This window comes from Lissotriton vulgaris, chromosome 7 (assembly GCF_964263255.1).
Source record: "Lissotriton vulgaris chromosome 7, aLisVul1.2, whole genome shotgun sequence".
NCBI classification, from domain to species: Eukaryota; Metazoa; Chordata; class Amphibia; order Caudata; family Salamandridae; genus Lissotriton; species Lissotriton vulgaris.
In genome coordinates, this window is record NC_141695.1 from 1,515,785,586 (window position 1) to 1,515,802,413 (window position 16,828).

General features: G+C 43.6%; 1 protein-coding gene across 1 annotated transcript in view; it reads right to left on the minus strand.

The window, feature by feature from the left end:
• The window catches only part of LOC147705912 (inactive serine/threonine-protein kinase TEX14-like), a 722,788-nt gene that overhangs the window by 636,978 nt on the left and 68,982 nt on the right, over nucleotides 1-16,828 (minus strand). Inside the window, exons 4-5 of the mRNA XM_086929575.1 lie at nucleotides 1,908-2,029; nucleotides 1,162-1,216 (exon numbers count right to left, since the gene is read on the minus strand). Of these exons, the coding sequence (XP_086785701.1) occupies nucleotides 1,162-1,216; nucleotides 1,908-2,029 (177 nt within the window). The remainder of the gene's footprint in view (nucleotides 1-1,161; nucleotides 1,217-1,907; nucleotides 2,030-16,828) is intronic.

A 16,828-nucleotide genomic window follows, 5' to 3' on the forward strand; every position in this document is an offset into this window, starting at 1 on the left:
TAAAAAGTATGGGCAGACTCACCGCGAAGACGGAAGCTCCAGACTGCTTGCCGATGACTGGCTATTGTGTGATTTTACAGCCCCAGCTAGTGGTTTCGGTTTCATTTCTGCTCTTTTTCAGCTGCTCACAGGGTTCGTGGCTCTTCCTGGATCTGTGGTCATGAAAAACAAGCCCCATCATTGCAGGGGTAACCCTCAGAGCTTGCGCCAATCCCAGCGCGGCTTGGTGGTGACGTCGATGGACTCCGGGCCTGGTGAATGCAATGTAAGTGCTCTTGCGTCTCCCGGGGCAGCGGAGGTCGTTTAATCCGCATGTAAAGTGCAAGTCAAACAGGGGCATCAAAGGAAGCAGAGGAGATGGTGGGGGACAGGCTGGGCATAGCGACGCGACCCGAGCCCCTTACAGTAAAGACCTACCCTAGAGAACACATGGGAGACAGCTCAGCCAGGTGAAAAGGTCCAGCTGTGAGACGCGCACTGTGATCGGGGAGGGGGAGGAGCGTTAAAGCGCGCGCACGCTCTAGAACAGCGATGTGAGGAATGCTAGTGAATGCCTGCAAATTACTGATAATTAGGGAAATATTACCTCATTTCAATTAGAGCGTTTAGCGGCCAGTATGAAACAAGGGAGAGCATAAAGGACAGGCCATGTGGACGTAAAAGTGACGCTGCGCGCGGCCGAATGAAATTAAAAAACAAGCTCTGCATTGCTGTGGCGGGGAGGAGAGGAGGAGGGGGGAGGAGAGTAGGGGAGGCACGGCCTAGCGGCCGTGCAATCAAGTAGTGAGGGGGCGGAGCTGGGGGAGAGAGTAGGCGGCTGGGGGCATGTGCACGCGCATTTAAGCTCAATGCGCATGCGCATTGAGCTTAAATTTATCGTGCACTGCAAGGAATCGCCACGATTCCTTGCAGTGTGGATAAAGAGCGGATAAGTGCCAATACTCTCGCCTTGCTCGATGCGCATGCGCATCGACAGGCGAGACCTAAAAATGACGAATGATTGCCCTATGTAGGGCTCGAGTCGGGGTACCACACGGATGGACGGCGTCCCCAAAGTGAAGAAGCAGAAATGTGAATGGTACCTTATTTTTCTCTGTATACAAGTGCAGGGCAATGAACATAAATATACAAAACTGAAAAGAAACACACTTCAGACCTTACCCTTCTGAACATCAAATGTCTGGGGCTTCTAGGACGCCAGGAGCTGGGGGACACACTGTGGAAAAAGGTGCCTGATCAGTATAACAATCCGTTCCTCTGCATTAAATATCTAATAAATAAGTGGTTGAAAGATGGCATGTTAATGGGAAAAAGGAGGGTGGTACGACTGTGCTGTGGAAGCAGATATAAATACTACAAGGCCCTGATGAGTAGTAAGGGGACTTAGACAATGGTAGGCGTTATCAATGTGTGCTCTGCTGATATCACACCAAAGCATTCACAAAGAATTGAAGAATCAATTGCTTTAAGGTGAACCACTAAATAAGAGATGGCAGCTCAAAATGCAGCAAAATCCATAGATGAATTATCAGTGCCTGGGATCTCGCCTCTCTTCTAAGTCAGAGAAGCAATATCAAAACAGTCAATTCTTGCGACCGTTTTATTCTAAATGCTTCACATCCATCGAAACACCATCTTATGGGTGTTATAAACCACCAGGCTGTCCCGCACAATCAACAATTCTAGACATCTCATAATGAAAGCAGCTGTCTAATTGTTATTGAATATTGTGAATTTAGGTTGAATGCTCTGACAATAGTCATCAAGGGCAATCGGAACTGAAACAGAGAGACCATGGTAAGCGGCGGACAGAAGGCTTTACAGAGATCTGACCTCAAAGGTTGGATACACAAGAGTAGATTCTTCAAAGAGAACACATTACATTGAGCCTGAGCCTTAAGACTTACCGCAGCCCTCTAAGGGACAGGCGGCTTCTGACTTCGTCATTAGCAGGCAGCATAGAAGGGTCACTGATGCACCGGAAAAGCAGGGCCGTGTGGACCAGGCATTGCTGCAAGCAATCCAAAACCTGCTGGGAGACAAGATTCATCAGGCATTGCCAGAGATGTCAGTCTTTTCTGCAACAAGAACAGCAGTGACAGACCTGGGCCTTTGGAAGGACAGGGGTGCAAGGTAACAGAACAAGCCTAAACACACAAAGAAGAGGAGAGAGGCATAATCAAGTGACCTACCATTTATAATAACAAAACATGAAGAATATTGAAACATCATGAGGTTTCCACCTTCTCGTGTGATTCCATGTTTTTTTAGGAATACAGCCCTAACCCACTTTTTTAGTGGTATGCTTCATCACTGGGCAGGCTACAACCCCAATTGCACTGTAATAATTACAACAATGGAGCGTTGTCATAAAGATTCAATATATATACATAGGGATCAGCATAAGTTAAACATGTCTTAACAGGATACCCAATTATACTGATTTATTTGAGGGTTCCTTCTGAGAGGATTAAAATCATAATAGTTCTGGATGGTCTTAGGACACGTATCACCCTACCATCATTGTATCAACATGTTTTGGGTGCTAATTTAATGCACTCCCAGATCGACGGTCTTTTTCAGAACTAAAGATCCATATTTTGTCAGTGTTTTAGTGTCAGTAGTTACTGTCATGAGAAAAATGTGAGTCACACAAATAATACAAAATATATATATTTGTGATGTATGCAATACTGACGATTCTCTGTGGTGAAATCATGAGCATGAAAATATAAATACAAATTTAAATGAAAATATATAATCAGAATATTGTGAATTAACAAAGCTGTATTTCAGATCAGTAAAAACAAAGCTGCTAAGTAAGGAACAACACAAGTGAAGCACAGCACACAAAACAGTGGAAGAAAAACGTGCAGTAATGCTAAGTATTAATTGCTTAAGAAAATATGGTAAATTGCCTGAAATTCGCTCTTAATCAGACACGAGGGTAAGTACTCCTAAGCTCAGTTAGACACAGGAGTGCCCCTTGGTCACATAATATGTGAGGATAAACAAATAGGATGATGTCTTGTATGCTAATAGCAAACTGCTGTTCATAGAGTGGATTACCCGAATAGTTATTAAAATAGCATATTGGTGTCTTCATTACAATATGTGTGTCAAGTCGCCAAAAGTATGACACTAACATACCTTCCGAATGCACGACAGTGAGTCAATTTGTCCCATTAAGATCGACAAACTCAATGGTTAGAAATAACACTCTTTAATTTAGGATTTAATACAAGCCCAAAAACAATATAGCACTTAATTTATATCCACAATAAGGAGACTTTGCTCAACCGCTGAATATGAATTAGAGAAGAAAGTGAGACAACAATATTCCTGCAATGCCAACCAAATCATTTTTAATAAAAAAAAATACATACGGCTCACCTACTGACATTTCCCTAAGTCCAGTGCTGAAGTCACAGCAATCATGAAAACATTCTTAAAAGTGATCAAAGTTATACTTCTTGGGCGACAGGTTTGAAGTCAAAAGACACACTTAATGGGTGGAATGCAGAACAAATCAAAACATTCTCCCCCAGTCAAGAGATCTGGGTTAAATCCATCATTCTTTCGCTCACCAAGCCACCCCAGTTTAGACCTGGCCATATGCAAATCAGTCTTGACCCTGTTCCTCATGGGAACAGTCCATCCCGAACTGCCAAGCCAGGTCCTCCCTGGTCCAGAAACAAGCATCCTAGGACCGGTTTTGGGGTTTCACCCCTCATCAGCTATGATATCTTGAATCTTGTGGCACAGTTAGCCTGGGACCCACGTCTGGGCATACCCAGCGCACTTAGGGCGAGAAAGCAAAAGACACATAATTGAGGGACGGAATGCAGAACAAATGATGAGCAAAAAACTATGGATTTAGGCCCAGATCTCTGTACTGGGGTGAATGTATGACATTGTTCTGCATTCTGTCCACCAATTGTAGTTTTTGCATTTGTCACCCTGAGTGGGACGAGTATGCTCAGACATGGGCCCTGTGCTCTCCATGCCACTGGAGTCAAGCTATCCTGGCTGATAAGGGGTGAAACCTCGAAAATGGTCCTAGGATGCTTGTTTCCAGTCCAGGGAGGACATGGTCTGGCAGTTTGGGCTGGACTGTTCCCATTGGGCACAGGGTCAACGCTGATTTGCATTTGGCTGGGTTCAAACTGGAATGGTATGGTGAGCAAAAAAAACGATGGATTTAGGCCCAGATATCTGTACTGGGGTGAATGTATGACATTGTTCTGCATTCTATCCATCAATTGTTGTTTCTGTATTTGTCACCCTGAGTGGGACGGGTATGCCCAGATGTGGGTCCCGTGCTCTCCATGCCACTGGGGTCAAGCTATCCTGGCTGATGAGCGGTGAAACCCCGAAACCGGTCCTAGTATGCTTGTTGCCAGTCCAGGTATGACCTGGCGTGGCAGTTCGGGCTGGACTGTACCCATTGGGCACAGGGTCAAGACTCATTTGCATGTGGCTGGGTTCAAACTGGAATTGCATGGTGAGCAAAAAAACGATGGATTTAGGCTCAGATCTCTGCACTGGGGTGAATGTTGACATTATTCTGCATTCTGTCCATCAATTTATGTTTTAGCATTCAACAGGTTGGAAGGGGCTTGGTTGTGCCCACCACCGATCTTCTCCAAGGGTATGCATTTCTAGGCACTAAAGGTAAAATCAGTTTAGTGAGTCCTTAATAGCGATTTTTACTGAAACGCTATTAAGAAATAGCTAACATGCTATGTAGCAAAAAAAATCGCAAATAATTAGCGATTCCCTAAAACTCGCTATCCTGAATACCGAACTCAAATACAGATTCTGTATTTGTGACATCGCAATTTCAAAAAATCGCAAATTAGCAAATCTGTTATTCAGGTGCTTCCTGATGGCATCACATACAGGAAGTGGCCACACCCATGCTGTTTTTGAGTGCCTGAGGCTTTGGGAGAGGCAGAGAGCAGGAGCACACACCCAGGAGCTGCACAGGAGTGTTCAGGCAGACACCAACTGGCAGGATGGATACATAGGAGAAGGGAAAGGAACCTGCAGAAAGGAAAAGGAAGCACAGGTTTAATGAAAACGAGTTGGAGGTCCTGATTGAGGAAGTGGTGAAGACCCATGACCAACTATTTGGCAAGAAATCACCGCATGTACCTGAATCGCAGAAGAGAAAGATCCGGAAGGAGATACATACCAAGATCAATGCCATTCGGGTCACACAGTACTCCATCGACAACCTAAAGAAGCGCTTGTATGACTTGCGCTCCAGGGCAAAGGAGAGGGTAGCAGACATGCTGAAGCAAGCCAAAAAGACAGGTGGCGGGCCTTTCCACAGAGCCTGCAACATCACCCCTGGATGACTTGGTGGATTCCACCATCTAGCCTGAGAGCATAAGTGGCATAGGAGTCGTGGACAGCTCAGCCCAAGACAACACCAGACGAGGAAAGATGCATGCACAGCCTGTCCTGAACCCTCCCCCTCCCCAATCCACCATGAGCAGGTAAGAATTCCACTCCAGTCCACATTTTGATAACAACCAGCAATGCATCGGTAGGGTGTTAAAATATCAATTACAAAAATATAGCTGACATAAATATCGTTGTAAAAATATCGTTTACAAAAATATCGACACCCTATACTTAAACAGGTAAGTACATAAATATCGACTCCAAAATATTGTTGTAATTAATATAGATGTAAAAAATATCGACTTTTTAAAATAATTAAAATTACATTAAATAATAAATAAATATAAGTACTATTAACAAAATACATTACATTACTTTTATTTTTTAACTATTTCAAAAAAATTTACTACACTTTTTAATTATAAACTTAATAAATGTGGACATATAAATTGATTTTACACATTACTTTATATAACAACAATAATACATACATATAATTAAAATACCCCTTTACCCAAAAACCCAAAACTGACCCTAATCCCTAAAAATACCCCTTTACCCAAAAACATTTTCACTAAAAAAATCCTGTACACACACCTAAAATTAATTAAAAAATTAACATAATTAATTACATAACTATTATTCAATTAACTAATTGAAATTAATTAACTATTATTTATTACACTATTTATATTCATTTAAAACATTAATTAATGTATTATTTCATTATATTTAAATATCCCTTTACCCAAAAACTGAAAACTGACCCTGAACCCAAAAAATACCCCTTTACCCAAGAACTGAAAACTGACCCTGAACCCTAAAAATACCCCTTTACCCAAAAACTGAAAACTGACCCTGAACCCTAAAAATACCCCTTTACCCAAAAACTGAAAACTGACCCTGAACCCTAAAAATACCCCTTTACCCAAAAACTGAAAACCGACCCTGAACCCTAAAAATACCACTTTACCCAAAAACTGAAAACTGACCCTGAACCCTAAAAATACCCCTTTACCCAAAAACATTTTCACAAAAAAAATCCTGTACACACACCTAAAATTAATTAAAAAATTAACATAATTAATTACATAATTATTATTCAATTAACTAATTGAAATTATTTAACTATTATTTATTACACTATTTATATTCATTAAAAACATTAATTAATGTATTATTTCATTATATTTAAATTACTTCCCACCCTACTCCCCTATAAACCCACAACCCGCTACGGAACTATTAATACTAAATTCAACTGAAAATACATTATTAAATAATAATATACTACTAAAAATACTACTTTGACTACAAATATTCATTAAAAACACTACATTACTTATAATTATTTAAAAAACGATATTATTGTAAACTATGTTTTTGTAAACGATATTTATTACAACTATATTAATGTTAACGATATTACTTACCTGTCTGTCGATATTCTGGTCAGACGATATTTTTGTCATCGATATTTCTTCCTGTAGATATTTTTGCAGCGATATTTAGGTTAGTCGATATTTTTACGACGATATTCCTGCTCTGTACCCAATGCATCATGGGAGATGTAGTCTCAAAACTAATATAGCATAGCAGTGACTTTTGTGTACACAATCGCAGGGGCCTCACACCAGTCAATAACCAAGCGGAGAACTGTTAGTGTGAATAGCAAATCATGTAAATTTAAAGTAATACAAATGCTTCAAGAAAAGTCAGTAAATGGACATCTTGTAGCCACAGGCGAACCTGCACCACAGGTAAAAGAGAGGGAGACACATGAGGCACCTGGGCAACAACATATTGGGGAGGAAGAGTCGCAGAAAGCCACAGATGTCACACTTACACCACCTCTAATAAAAGAGAGAGGGACCCCAAAGCCAGAGGGATAGGGTTCCGCAATTGACAATAAGTCAAAGTATAATTCCCTTTGGGCGAATTACCGTAGAAAGACTAGTTCTTACAGACAAAACATATAAAGACAACCCATTTCAGAACAGTAAACAACAAGGAAGCAATATAAACAATATAAAAATAATAGTGAAAACACTGTAATAAAAGTAAATCTAGACAATTTATTCATATACACTATATTTCGTTAAAAATGGGAAACATACAGGACGGAACACTATAAAATAAATAAATCCAACATTCCAATAAAAAAGGAGGTACAGGTAAAGGACTAAATTCAAACAATGATTCAGAATTTTCCTCAATTTCTTGACCCAGTATTACTCCTTGTGCATCGACGCATTTCGGTGGTGTGTGAAAAATTAGACCACCTTCCTCAGGACAATTGTAATGAAAGTTTCCCAATAGTTCTCGATCATTAAGTATCGTTTAGATTATAATAAGGGGTACTCAGCCTCCTTCCCAGTCAGAAAAGATATTCGTCCAGCGAGATATCTTCTCAGATTACAAAAATATAGTATAGTCCTCCTATTAATAATGAAGATAATTGGGGGACAGCGATGCTTGTATATTGTGTGGTTTCTGAACCTCGTACCTGACGATATAAATATAGATGTGTAGTGCTATAGATCTAACACGCGGTATCAGTTAGTCGTATGTATACATTTTCGAGGTTACGTTGTAGGTAAACAATCCCAGGGGTAAGGAACCCTTGTATATTGTGTGGTTTCTGAACTTCGTATCTGACAATATAGATATAAATATGTAGTACTATAAATCTCCCAGGAGTAAGGAACCCGCAATAATTCAGGCGTGCATTCCCTATTGGCGCTAAAATGAAAGCGTCCCGCGTGTCGGCAACTTCAATTCAACAACGGCAACCACCAAGACCTAGGACGTACACTGTGGAAACACTACAGGAGATGGAGGGGGGAGTGGAGGAGACCGAGGAAGCTCCACAGACCATGCCTGAAGAGCCAGCACAGTCTCCCGACCTATAGTCACCCATACAGCGTAGCCACACCAGTGGTCTCTGACGCAGACCAAGGCCGCAAAGTCTGTCTGAGCAGGGTGAGGAATCCAGTGTCTTTGCGGGTCTTGAGGGTACCATGGTGAAGGTGCAGCGGCTACAAATGCAATGAGATTAATGCAACGGCAGCTGGTGTCTCTGAACAAGAACATGAGGGACATCAATGAGGGCATTAATGAACTGAACACCACTGTTGCTGAGGGTCAAAGAGCCAATGCAGAATGCATGAGTGACATGACTGTGTCAAGACAGCCATTATGCAGCAACTTTCAGAGTGAAAGTGGTGCAAGGCGCCATGAAAAACAGCCAAGATAGCTGCCAGAGGGTCTGGGGATGGTGAAGGCAGTGAGGAGGTCACCAGCCGCAGCTGCATCACTCCACCTATCGCTGAGCCCAGACGGCATATTGCAAGGTAAGGGCCATCAGCAGAACAGTTGTCAAGGGAGGGAAGTGTGCACACTGAGTGAAGCACTGCTGGGTGTGGGTGCAGAAAATAAGTCCATGCTGTGGCTAACATTTGCTGATGGGTGAGGTAACCCATGTGACCCAGTAAAAGGGGTTTTCAATGTGCATGCAGTGTTGACATGCCATGAGGGGCAACCCAAGGCACAAAGGCCAGTATTGTGAGGTGGTGTGCATACATATTGCCTGATATAAGGACAATAAAACACTGTTATACGAATATCAGTATCAGCTTTGTGTCATTACTTACTTAGAAATAGTTGCGTGTGATCTCCCCACATCTGTGTCCCCCATCTGCGGCTCCTACAACACCTGCAACACCTGCTGCTCAGTGATGTGGTGGTGGGCTTTCTTCATCCTCTGAGTCCGAATCTGTGATTTCCACTGGGTTCCCTTCTTTGTGGCCAGGTTGTGTATCATAAAAGGGGGTGGTGATGGACGGAGCATCTGAACCAATCAAACCAACCACCCCCTTTTGTACCGCTTTTGGCCGCCATAAGTGTGGCAGGGTATGCTTAGACGTGAGTCCCTTGCTCACTTTGCCACTGGATTCAAGCAAGCCGGGCTGAAGACGGCTGGAATGCCAGAAACCTGTCCTCGGAAGCTTGTTTCCGGTCCAGGGAAGACATGGCTTGGCAGTTCGGGCTGGACTGTTCCCATGAGGCACAGGGTCAGACTGATTTGCATATAGCCATGTCTGAAATGGGGTGGCAGAGTGGGCTAAAGAACGGTGATGGATTAAACCCAGATCTTTTGACTGGTTGTGAGTGTTTGATTGATTCAGATGCTCCGTCCATCACCAGCCCCTTTTGTACCGCTTTTGGCCGCCATAAGTGTGGCAGGGTATGCTCAGATGTGAGTCCCTTGCTCACTTTGCCACTGGATTCAAGCAAGCCGGGCTGAAGACGGCTGGAATGCCAGAAACTGGTCCTCAGAAGCTTGTTTCCGGTCCAGGGAAGACATGGCTTGGCAGTTCGGGCTGGACTGTTCCCATGAGGCACAGGGTCAGACTGATTTGCATATAGCCATGTCTGAACTGGGGTGGCAGAGTGGGCCAAAGAACGGGGATGGATTAAACCCAGATCTTTTGACTGGGTGTGAGTGTTTGATTGATTCAGATGCTCCGTCCATCACCACCCCCTTTTGTACCGCTTTTTGCCGCCATAAGTGTGGCAGGGTATGCTCAGACGTGAGTCCCTTGCTCACTTTGCCACTGGATTCAAGCAAGCCGGGCTGAAGACGGCTGGAATGCCAGAAACCGGTCCTTGGAAGCTTGTTTCCGGTCCAGGGAAGACATGGCTTGGCAGTTCGGGCTGGACTGTTCCCATGAGGCACAGGGTCAGACTGATTTGCATATAGCCATGTCTGAACTGGGGTGGCAGAGTGGGCTAAAGAACGGTGATGGATTAAACCCAGATCTTTTGACTGGGTGTGAGTGTTTGATTGATTCAGATGCTCCGTCCATCACCACCCCCTTTTGTACCGCTTTTGGCCGCCATAAGTGTGGCAGGGTATGCTCAGACGTGAGTCCCTTGCTCACTTTGCCACTGGATTCAAGCAAGCCGGGCTGAAAACGGCTGGAATGCCAGAAACCGGTCCTCGGAAGCTTGCTTCCGGTCCAGGGAAGACATGGCTTGGCAGTTCAGGCTGGACTGTTCCCATGAGGCACAGGGTCAGACTGATTTGCATATAGCCATGTCGGAACTGGGGTGGCAGAGTGGGCTAAAGAACGGTGATGGATTAAACCCAGATCTTTTGACTGGGTGTGAGTGTTTGACCGCAGGTTGTGTATCATGGCACAGGTAGCAATGATTTTGCAGCATATCTTGGGGCGGTACTGCCGTGCACCACCACTTTTGTAGAGGCAGCAGAATCTGCTTTTCATGTGTCCAAATGTCCGCTCCACCACATTTCGCGTAGACTTATGGGTAGCATTGTATCTCCTCTCACTTGGGGTAGATGGGTTGATAAATGGGGTGAGTTTGAATGCACGCACCTAAATGGGAAAGGAGGAAATATTAATCAGAGGCAACTAGATAGATCCAAGGTATACATCAGAGTGTGTCACATGCATTTAACTAGCAGGTATCCTTCTCCAAATTCTCCCAGAGTCAGACGTGTATAGATTCCACTATGCCTGAAGATGTAAGAGTCATGCGTACTTCCTGGGATTTTTCTACTATATCAGCCATGATGTGTGATGCATCACAAATGACCTGGACATTGATTGAATGATATGATTTTCTGTTCCGATATACGTACTCAAGTAGCAGAGGGGGGGACAGATTACAATATGTGTCCCATCAATGCACCCAATGATGTGGGAATTGAGCCATCTGATAGAAATTCATCCTGGTCTTATGCAGTTCCTGGTATGTGCTGGGAAACCGGATGTAATTGTGCATTCTTTGAAGTATGGCATCCAGGAAGGTGTTTAGGAAGTGTGACAGTCAACTTTGTGAGACCCTCCAGCTACAGCTATCACCCCCTGGTAACTACCTGATGCAAGTAGGTGAGGGAACATAGGACCTGCATATGTGGTGGAATTGCTCGTGCCCTGCGTATCTGATGCTCCAGGATTGGATGCAGGTTACGTATCAGGTCTAAGATGGTAGCGGAGTGAAGCCTATACCTCTCATGTATTTCTTCTTCTGTCAGTTGGAACAGGGTAATGCGCATTTCTGCCTTAGAAGAATATGTCACCGTCCCTTAAACAAAACATTAACTGTGTCCCAGGCCGATCCTAGCCAGATCATTTGTGGAAAGGATATAGTTGTGCTGACAAATAAGGTATAAGCAGGTGGTAGACTTAGTCAATCATACCTGAAGTAGCCTAGATCTAACATGAAACTGTCTGGATTGGCCACAGTTGGTCCTGCTAGAATGACTGGGCACTGTTGAGGGGATCATCCTCATAGTCTGATAGCATCTGTGTCGAAGAGCCCTGACGCTTTTGTCTCCTCAACCTCTTGGGCTCCATCCCTTGGTGTCATATCGCTGCATGGAGTTTGCCCCCGATGGGGGCAGTTAATTGCACAAAAGGGGCTGTTGTTCTGATGCCCATTTCCATCTCGCCTCTGGGGTCTCAAAAAAGAGGGATTTGGAGCTGTGGAGCACTTTATGTTTTGCAGGAAACAGGGGTATGTATCGGCCCCCCAGGGCTCCAAGTTTACGTTAAATTTGCGGTAAGATGTCTGCTGTTGTTGAACCAGGGGCATATAGCCTGGGAAAATCCTAATACGGTGTACCTTGAACTGGGGTATCCCAGACCTGCACACTTCTCTAATGATCGCGTCCCTGTAGTTCAGTAGTTTACGATCATTGGGCACAGGGGGTCTTCTTTCCCAGGAAGTGATGCACTCGATCGACATGAAAGCAAGTGGAGAGTTGACATTTGGGCATACAGCTGGCAATGCAGGTCTCTAAAAATTGTTTAGCCATGGGACTCTCAACTCACTTGAGAACCCATTGAATCGGAGGTTAAATCCACGTGTCCATCCCTCAGCGTCCTCATTATGAACGTCCACGGCAGGAAACCACTGACTTAAGTTCCCTCACTGTGTCTTCAAGTTTGGACATTCCAACTGCTGCCTAAGAGACTCTGTCTGCCATCCCACGCAGGGCGTTGTTGCAAAAAGCGTTGAGGCAGTGCGAGAGGCTTGAATGGTCTGGAGAAATGCATCCTCGTTGCCAGGATTCGGGGTTGGAAGTGCTAGACCTGCGGAGTCTGAAGCTATTTGGGCTCCAGACGTTGGGGCTGTAAACTTGTGAATTTTGGTCTAGGTCTAGCAGGAAGGTCAGTTCCGGCCCACGTTGGTGACACTCTCTGGGCCTTATTGTTGGCAGTACCAGGATGATGGTAGTGGCAATTCCCGAGCTGGTCTAGATCAGGCTGTGCACCAAGAGGAGGACAGGGTTCAGCCTGGTAAGAAGGGAAGAAGCTCAGAGGTTGAATGGAAAGCATTCAGTCCCAGGGCAGTGCAAGACGCCAGGGCCACTATATGGAGTGGGGGTTTGCCCAGTGCGCAGGAGCGCCAGATGAGGTGTTCTATGTATCTTCCGCGAAGGCAGGGCTGTCCCTGTGAGGCAGTGTGATGAAGAAAATCATTTCAGATGTGAGGTGGCCCAGTCCGACCCTGGTATGGGCCGAGACCCCCTCCAGCCAGTGGCCGAGTGCATAGCTGCCAAGGTTTCAGATTGCAATGTGTGACATTTTCATAATTATAGTTTAATTATGAGTGACATTTCAACGAGTATGAGTGAAACTTTCTTACAAGCAAAAATCAAGCAATGAAGACGAGGGAAACACATATATCAGACATTGGACCGATTTGAGAAAAGAGAAACTTAAGATCTTAAAACTGGTGCAAACACCTGCGGCAGCTGACTCATAATTACACTGAAATTATGAAAATTTCACACACAGCAATCTGAAACCTTGGCAGCTATGGTAATTTAACCATTCGGTGTATTCTGTGAGTTGTAGTCTTGATATGCCCCAGTAGACCACTTTGTATAAACACACTTGAGAACAAAGATACCTAAAACGAAAGCCTCGGATTGTAAACATGGTGTCCAACTGACGAGGGGCATCCGGGTAAAGCCCTACATCTCCCGTACCTCATTTGTGCAGGTGGTGCGGTCTTGAGCTCTTTTTTGAAGGAATAGGACACATTTGTTGTTATTCAGACGACGTACGAGATAAAGGCGGAAAAAGAAGAAGGGATAGGAAAACTTTAAAAAAGGAAAAAGCATAGACGAAAAAAACCCTGTAAGAGGGAGACAAAGACACAAGCAGTGTTGGGGGGTGGAAAACAGACATTAGTTACCCACAGGTCTATGCAATCCAGCATTCGGCTGCTTTTGCAGTGGGCCCTCAAGAAAATCTTTGGGCCCCTGTGCTGATTTTTTTTTTTTAATTAGGCACTGCCTATCTCTTTATCTCTCATTACAAAGAGTTGACAGTCCATGCTTCCCTGGTTCAGGGTGTCCTACTCTTGTGAATAAATTGTCCTCACACCCTAGGAGGTTTGGCCTTCACAGGTGCTCTGTGTTATGGGCTCCCTGACTCCTTCCCTTCCCGAGATTATATTGGGCTCCCCTGTCACAGTCTGTGCTGATCTTTTAGGTATGATGTGGCACGCTTGGTGAAGGGAAAATCGCCCTCCCCTCATTCACCATTCAGCTGGACGAGTCCTGATGCAGCTACCTCTCGTCGGGGCCTTGCTTGACTTCCTCCCTGATCACTGTGTCTAGCACAACAAGAATGCTCGTGAGATCGAGTCCCCAAGCGTCTCTGAAGGCAGGCGGGGGAGCTGCAAGGAGCAACGATGCCCGTGGCCATGCCTCCGACTCCGGAGCTGCAAGATCCCAGGCCGCGAGAATGCTGGTGGATGCGGTGGCCATCGCTGCTCCTGAAATTGCTCCTGGTCAGTGGTCGAAGTGGGGGACAAAAAGTAGGGGAACTGTGGGCGGAGAATCAGGGGGCAGGAATAACCTGAGGATTGGATCAGTGAGCGGAGTCAGAGGTGTGGCTAGAAAGAGCAAAACATACCAATTTTAGTACGTTCGGCATTTCACTGACCAGTTACAGCTTTAACGTTATTTAATTTACCAACGGAAAGACATGTTTATTTGAGGTTTAATATATAAGTTATTTACATTAAAATACATTTACAATGTGGGACATGTTTCCAATCACAGAATGTCCCAAACACACTTATAAGTGGAATCATAAGCCATGAACATTATAGAAGACAGATGATTGATTGATATTCTGTTCCGCAGTGGTGTGAGCACATCATTCATTACACTAAAGCCCCGTTCACATTCAGCAGTGGTGGTATAAAAGGTGTCTATAATGTGCACTAATGGTTTCAGGGATGCAATTTCTATTTTGTTTGTACTCTCTAAAATCAATGATGTACTGCCTGGTATCAAATACATGAAACCTGCTACAAAGGTTTTGTAATTCTCCCTCACCATATAAGATGTCTACTGGATCTGGACAAGAAACTGGTTGTAGGAGTTTCATTCTATGTACCAAATCTTTGTATTCTATTTCGTCAATGTTTGTGGTTGTGCATCTAGAAATATTTGATGCATTATTCATGGTCATCCTTTTTTGCAAGTTATTTGCTAAGCTCCTAAAGAACTGTGCCCTAATGATGCTAACACCACGTTTGTTCTGTTGCAGTCCTACACCAGCAAACTGCATCAGTTCTGCAGAATTTAATGCAAAGGGCCAGGTGAATCAGCCATTGATTCAAACGCTAAAGTCTGCATCAGTATTGAACGATCGGCCTTGTATATGCAGCCTTCTGGATAGGTCACCCAATTCTGTGAGAGCACCATATAATATGCCCATATTTTCAACAAACACCAGGGAGGTTAATAAACGGTTTAAACTCACACTGTCATCAGCTACAACCCGATTCTGCCCCATTATGAACACGTGGATGTGACTCAATAAAAATTTTGCACTGCCTGAAAAAAAGTAACAACATTCTGGAAAAAGCAAACACTTATAGGGAATGCAGGATTATGTAAAGCGTGGGAAATCTAAGCAGGAACGACATGTTACCTTAACGCTTTTACTCTCATTGTTCAGAAAGCAATGAGTATTTTTTGTCTCAAACGTTGAGGACATGAATACAAGGTTCATCCTGTATCCAAGTGTTAAGCAGGGCTTAGAAGGGAAAGGGACTCTTCACGAGAATCTGATCTGACTTGTGGAAACCCACAAGGGCTCCATCCTCTTTCATGTCAGTCAGCTAGCTGCTCAAACATAGTATAGTACAAATGCATTCAGGCCTCTGAGCCTCTGTCTGCATCTCTACTCCTAGCCACTAAGGCTTCCCCCTCCTCCTGTCTCTCTGCCCCACATCTCCCCCTTAGAGCTTCCCCCTCCACCCGTCTCCCTGCCCCCCTTAAAGCTATACCTAGGCTTTCCTGTTTTCAGTTTCTATTTTCGGTAAAATCTGGTGGTGTTTTTTCAGTGTTTTCCAGTGATTTCAATACCCCAAAAAAACAGTGCTTTTCAGTGGTTACTCATTTTCGCGCCATAAAAAACAACTGAAACAGTGTTTTACAGGTGCTTATGGATCGCTTTGCTTTTATTATTGCTTGCTTTCTTCATTGATGTATGGTATGTAGACACCGTGCCACAGAGCTTTGGGAGCATTAGGGTCCTCGAATAAAGTATAACTGTTTGTGAATTGCCTCAACCTACTCTTTTGTGCATGTGTCCTTTAATTAGATGTCAATGCTACCCTTGAGTCAACGTCAAACTAATTCTAACTGGAAACTGAAAAACTAAAACAGCAAAGTGAATTAATGACATTTGTCTCGTATTTTCCCAAATGGAAATGCAATCTTATGTTAATTTCTGTGTTTGGAAACTGGTGTTCTAAATGAAATAGTCGTGGGAAAGCACCAAATCATTGAATGCTGTCTTTTCTGAAAACCGGCACTAGAAAAAATAAAATATAACAAGCATTGGCATAGTCAATAGTTCTCGCCTTTGGGACCTTAATAAGTGTTTAGCCATGCAACAGTTGATGTTGTTGCACCAAGGATATTGTGCTGGATAACTAAACACTTATAAGGTCCCAAAGACGAGACCTATTGGCTATGCCAATGCTTGTTTATCTTGTCCTATTGATGATTGGTAATTAAAAGTTATTTATTTAAATGTTGCGCATGTGTTTTATATTTGCACTGTAACTTTTGCTGAGTTATCTTGTTCTTTAATGTTTGTTTTTACATGCTGAATAAAGATTTTATGATGAATCTTTACTGGATTTACCTTACTGTATTAAAATTTACACCGACAAAAACCCATTATTATTTAAATCTGTTTGCCTTAAAGGCATATATCAACTGAATTTTAATGTTGTCAGGCAGCTCTAACAATACATGAACCGGAGAGAACTAACTGCAATTGGCCAATTGATACCAATGGCTTGTTTTATGTAGAGCTTCATTGTGCACTTCTGTTATTAGGTACTTTTA